This window comes from Glycine max, chromosome 11 (assembly GCF_000004515.6).
Source record: "Glycine max cultivar Williams 82 chromosome 11, Glycine_max_v4.0, whole genome shotgun sequence".
NCBI classification, from domain to species: domain Eukaryota; kingdom Viridiplantae; phylum Streptophyta; class Magnoliopsida; order Fabales; family Fabaceae; genus Glycine; species Glycine max.
The window spans coordinates 3,372,075-3,378,315 of NC_038247.2; the positions used below are offsets into that span (position 1 = coordinate 3,372,075).

General features: G+C 34.6%; 1 protein-coding gene across 1 annotated transcript; it reads right to left on the reverse strand.

The window, feature by feature from the left end:
* Positions 1–1,823: 1,823 nt before the first annotated feature.
* LOC100793912 (1-aminocyclopropane-1-carboxylate synthase 3) lies at positions 1,824–4,195 on the reverse strand. Its single transcript, XM_006590553.4, has 3 exons — positions 3,824–4,195; positions 3,285–3,577; positions 1,824–2,916 (listed from the first exon to the last, which is right to left on the reverse strand). The coding sequence occupies exons 1-3, from the start codon at positions 3,968–3,970 to the stop codon at positions 1,941–1,943; spliced, it is 1,416 nt and encodes a 471-aa protein (XP_006590616.1). The 5' UTR covers positions 3,971–4,195; the 3' UTR covers positions 1,824–1,940.
* Positions 4,196–6,241: the final 2,046 nt, after the last annotated feature.

A 6,241-nucleotide genomic window follows, 5' to 3' on the forward strand; every position in this document is an offset into this window, starting at 1 on the left:
GTTCCAAACGCTTTTTCTTCCGTTAATTGATTTCTTGAAAAGTGACTCAAACAGAGCCTAAAGTTCGTAGGATATGCATCGAGTGATAGCCAGCACATATCTTACACAACGCGTAGTTGTTTTGGGACAAAATAACTTTTTGAGCAGTGATGATTACTCCCAGAAAGTTCAACAAACAAATTAAAGCAAAGTGTTTTCAACATTGTCTTTTCGTTGAAAAAAAACATCTAGTTTGTGTTGGCGTGCGTAGTTGGTGATGAATCATAAGAACTATAGTTTATAATATATATATATATATATATATATATATATATATATATATATATATATATATATATAAGCAAAGTGTTTTCAACACAATTCATAATTTATATATATATATTAACCACTAATTTTCTCCTCAACAACTAAAATTATTTATTTTATTTTTTAAAATAATTTTCTCACTTTACAGAAATTGAATCCCTTTCCTATGACTCCTTAAGTTATAAAAAAAGCACAAAAATGATTCATAAACACGTGTATCAATCTACATTCATGAAATTCAGCAAAAAAATCTATATAAATAATTTTTAAAAAATGTAAATATAATAAATGATTACAATGTAATTTAAAAAATATTAATTAAACCCATACTGCAAAAATATCCATATAACATTATTCTACAAAATATATAGAAAAAAGGAAAAACTATAATTTTAATCTCATATAATTATCAATTCTCAATTTAGGTCCTTCTATTTTTATCTCCTCGTTTTAAAAATTCCAGAATTTTGGTTCAATCTTTAAATTTAGATATTTTTTTGGGATTAAATTGTAATTTTGGTTCATTTATAGTTTTTAATCCGTGAATTTGGTCTTTTATTTTTTTTAAAAAAATCATAATTTTGATTCAATCTTTAATTTGACATATTTATTTATTTTATTTTTTATATTTAATTAATTTAAAAAATTATATCTTAAGTGAAAATATTAGATTTAGATTCAATTGGACAAAAATATAAGAAAATAAATGTATGTAAAATTGAAGATTAAATCAATATTATGGATTTATTAAAATAGGAGATCAAAACCTAAAAAAAAAACAAAATCGTCAATTGAAAATTATTGAAAGTAAAAATTATAATTTAACCTTAAAAAATTAGTGCACTCCTTTAATTCTCTTTTCTCTTCAATACCAAAATTAGGGTTATTGACTTTTTGTACTCTGTCTCACACACTAGTACGTGTTGAGTTCTCCTACTGATACGTCTTGAAAACTGTAGGTCAGTGAAAAATTCGTAAGAAGGTCGGTCTGTGTTTAATACCGGTGCAAGCGTCGGCAGCCCAACCCATTTGTGTGGCCACTTATCTCGCCGGTGCCGTTATATAATTAACCTACACGTAAGCTTTCGTAAGCAATTCTGTGTTCACACATTTTTTTTTTCTTTTTTTCTTTTTGTGGACGTTCACACATATAAATATGTTACATTATTATGTACATCATTGATTAATAACTACAACTAAGTTACAGGCTATACTGGATGATTTATTTGCAAATATACATATATAGGTCTATTTGGGACAACAACCATGAACACAGTATTTTTTTTCTGTGGGACCATGGAGAAAGTAATTGATAATTGATAAATTATACATCCATATATCGTACACTACTAATAAGATTTTTCATGCATAGGGTAATATATTGATGATTGAGATGGAAGTTATACAAACGATGGTAGCTGACTAATTAAAGACCACACTTCACATCCAAACGGACAGAGTGCTTGTCTTTCTCTCTCTAGCTACGATTTCACCATTAAAAAAAATAGTAATAATGATTAATAACAACAACAAGTGGTTGTAATTAACTTGTAACTCCACCAAAAATATTCGGGGAGGAAAAAAAATGAATAAAGTTAATTCTGCATGCGTTCACAGTTCACGTCACGACCTGGCTATCGTTCTTCCTGCTCACGGTGGTCGCGAGACGATAGCCGGAAAACCCAATTGGAGAGTGACTTTCTTCTTGAAGAATTTCCTGAAGACTGAACTCTTTTCTTGTCGCACCCGTTGTCATTTGACTCTGCTTCCACGAAGGTCTTCAACCGTTTCATGGCTATGTTTAAAGTATCTTCGGACATGTTAGCGAAACACATTCGGAACCAGCCAGGTTCGGTACAGTGGCAGGACGAGCCTGGTGAAATGTTCAACCGAACCTCGTAGAGTATCTTCTTCCAAAGGTCCATCTCAGCTTCGAATGTGTTGGAATGGAGAAGGTGCCTCATGTCAACCCAGCAAAACAAGCCTGCATTGTTGGTCTTAAGGGTGCTAATGCCTGCTTTCTGAAGGCCCGAAACGAGGTTTCTCTGACGTCGTTTCAACCTCTTTTGGTTCTCAGAGATGTAGTTTTTGGTGAATTTCTTGTCACCAAGCATGGCTGCGAGGAGGTACTGGGTTTGTGAGGAAACCAAGCCAAAACTTGACATTTTGGTCGCAGCCGCCACAACGGCGTCGTTTTCAGAATAGATTGCGCCCACACGGAATCCTGGTAAACCCAAGTCTTTGGAGAGACTATAAACAACGTGAACCTTGTCCCAAACGTTAAGGTCATTTCTATCCTTAAGAATTTCCATGACGCTAACGAAGCCTGGGGAGTTGTAAACGGTCCCGGAGTAAATCTCGTCGCTTATTAAATGCATGTCTTTGTCTTTGATGAAGTCAATGAGTAGGTTCAATTCACTCCGGGACATTGTAGTACCTAGTGGGTTGGACGGGTTTGTCACCATCACGCCTTTGACTCTGAGGTTGCGCTTCTTCGCGTCTTGATAAGCTTGCTGCAAAGCGGGTTCAGTGACTTGGAAGTTATTGGAGCTTGTGCATTGTATTGGAACAATCTCCACCCCGGTTCGCCACTTGAGATCTCTATCGAATCTGCACAACACAAGCGCAAGCAACATCAGGGGATATGTATGGGGAACATAAAAGAACTTCCACGTGGGTGTGTGCATATGCATTCTAGGATTTATTTTGTATTTTCTTACGTCAAATTTTAAGATAATAAGATCATGCTGAAATAGTGTATTTGTCTCTCTCCTAATAGACAACAAATAGGTATGATTTATATAATATTTATTAGGAGAGAGATTGACGCAACATTTAAACATGATATGTTATTTAATTAGAATGAGATGATTAATTTCGGTTACTGTTAGTTGACATGATTTATATTTCTTTTATATGTGACATTATTTATATTTTATTGCAAAAGGAGCATGCAGAATGTTATAGAAAATACGCACCCTGGGTAATAAGGAGTGGGAAGGAGGAAGGCCTCTCCTTTTTCAGCGAGGCAAAACATGAGGGTCTCGTTTGCTGACGTGGAACCGGCTGTTAGAACAATGTGGTTGGGATCAAAAGTGACTTTGTTTCCTCTAATCTCTGCCATGAAGTCTACCAATGCCTTCTTAAAGGAAGGGAGGCCATGGTAGTCCTGGAAGAGAGCAAGCTCACGGAATATGGATTTGCCTTCGCTTTTGAATCCAGCCACGTCAGGGTTTTTTTCGAGCCATGACTCTAGGAGATCGAAAGAGAGCTGAAAAAAAGACAAAATTTCATTAGGCCACCACCTTAATTATTAGGACATTACTCAATAAAGCTTGATAAGATGGCATGTCCAAGTTTGATTCATGTTACGCAAAAAAGTCTACAGTGTATTCTGCTTCTTTGTTTCTTTTCTGTAGTTTTTTTTTGTCTTATTATTTATAATACTACTAATAATAATAGAAGGTGACTATGCACCCCAATAGTATTGCTGCTGCGACGAGAATTAATTCCTAACCTGATTCTCTGCAAGACCCATTTGAATAATTCCCTTGGGATTCAGAACCTCATCGTAAGGGTTCTTTTCATATTCCTGCCATCCTAGGAAGTATGAAGAATCTTGGCCGTGAGAGTTGCATGTGGCTTTTGTAGACAGTAGCCTCATTTTTTGTTTTTCGGTGTAAAGGGTGGGCAAATAAGTTTTTTTGACAAAAAGGGTGGGAAAAGAACTAAAGAAACAAAATTGGAGAAAGGCTCAAGCAATAGAATAGGTTGGAAAAGCAATTATTCGAAGAAAGAATGTCTAGGAGGGAGTAGAGAGACGATAAAGTGAAGGTCTTAATTCTTGATCCTTTTGTACTGAAAAAATATTGTTGATGAGGAGGATTGGTGGGGGAAGCAGTACATAGGCGGGGTATTTATATATGCCAAATCGTATTGGAACAGAGGGCCACGTGATGCTGAATACGACACTTTTGACCAAGTAGTGTGTCTCTCTGCTAATGAAGAAAGAGGAGGCAAGTCTATACGCGCTTTGTCCACCGCCTCATCATTTCACGTGAACACCACGCTCCCTCGCTTCACTCAACATTCGTCAGCTACTAATTATCATCTATAATGAAAAGTGCCTTCCACTGGCAGCACCCTCGCGTGGGATTTCAGGTTTATGTAACACACAAGAATCATGAGGTATTTTCTTCTGTTTCTATTTTTTTTTTTCTTGGTATATCAATTCAATCTCATTCATTTTTTTTCACCTTTATATCTCTAGTATAGTATATATTTTTTGGAGAAATTTTTTTTAAAAAAATGCGATAAATATAATCAATGAACTCATAAAAAATCTATAAAATCAGAAAAGAAATCAAATGTAAAAAAAGATAAAAAGATGACGTTTTATGAATTATAAATGAATAAGTTGGTTAGAATGGAAGCAGGGGAGGGTACTTAAGTCAAAAAAACACAAAGAAACAAAAGTCATGTAACCTGATATAGTAGACTTGCGGCACTGCGAACACCATACCGACAGCAAAGCACATGGTAAATGGGTCAGTAGAGACCCACACGGTCCACGATGGCTAGGGTATACCCACAGCATGGACCACGATGCTCCCTGGTTGCACTAACCTCCATCTAATTTTGTCGGGCAGTTTTCCTTCGATCATGTTTTAACTTTCCCAAATCATGCTCTCTCTCTCTCTCTCTCTGTTTTCTTAGCTAGCATGTTCTAATATTTTGGTGCTAGCAGGCTAACATACACACTCATCGGGCTACACATCGCATCACGTAAGCAAGCATATAACTAAATCAAATATCAGAATTAATGATTGGTCAAACTTAGCTCACTATATCAATAGTATTACCATGATAGTGGATTTCAACCATACCATAGCAAGCAAATAAAAGTTGGATTTATAAGGTGTTGCTAGGTGTTAATACTCGGTTAATTATAGCGCATCTTAAAAACGTGTTATGATTCGATACGGAATATGAATAAATTCATAAAATTCTACAAATATAAAAAAAAAATGACAACAATAATTTCCTTTAATTTGTGCCTGAACCTATACGTATAATGTTACCAAAAGAGAACCTATACGTATAACAAACATTCGTCGAATCTTTTAGTTGAGATTCTGGTAGAATTGATGGCAAAAAAAGTTGATGTTTTGAATAAAATTTTATTTTAGAAAAAAAATTATTTTTATTTAAAAATTATATTTTTAAAAGTTTAAAACAATTGACTTTTTATGATAAAGTCACGAGCATGAAGAAAAAAAAACAATTGACTTTTTACAGAAAGTTAACCAACATGTGTGCGTAAAATACACGTGTTTTAATTTTATAGCTAACTAAGCTAAGCACACACAAAAATAAATTTTATTTGATGAAAAAGCTGGCTTTCTACCGTATGGGGTCGAAAATGGATATGGTTGTCCTCGGAGATTCTTAACTACAAGAGGCGCAATTTATTAATTTTAATTGAAGGAAGCAAATTAAGTTTATAAGTTTTGCAAACTTGGTGCTTAGATTTTAAAAAAATAAAATAAAAACAACCAATAAATGATAATCACTTGCTTGTAAATCCTAACCTGTCACCCGCCCTTAGTTTCTAGCTGCTTGATTTCTGGATATTCAATTCCGTTGACATCTGGACTCACATGGATAGGTGAAGTAACAAAGTCACAGAGTAAAAAATAAATAACCTCTTTTGAACCGCTCCACGCATTTTAGCTCTTGTTAAGTAGTAGAAGAGCTTAGTGAAAGCGTTGATCCATTTTTAAGTAATAAAGTGGTTAGAGTGAAGGTAGTAGTCAATCTCATTTTTTGTTGTTAAAAATAAAATGCTTGACGCAAAGAAAGCAAACTTAACTGGGTTGGTAAGGTAGTTAATTGATAACTGCGGATCCACGTACGAGTTACTCCGCTCACTGAT

Excerpts from the sequence above, each read along its gene's own strand:
- LOC100793912 (XM_006590553.4), bottom strand. The coding sequence starts at position 3,970 with ATGAGGCTACTGTCTACAAAAGCCACATGCAACTCTCACGGCCAAGAT. Across the intron at positions 3,578-3,823 it reads TGGGTCTTGCAGAGAATCAG|CTCTCTTTCGATCTCCTAGA; the intron begins GTTAGGAATTAA and ends TCTTTTTTTCAG. Across the intron at positions 2,917-3,284 it reads CCCACTCCTTATTACCCAGG|ATTCGATAGAGATCTCAAGT; the intron begins GTGCGTATTTTC and ends TGTGTTGTGCAG.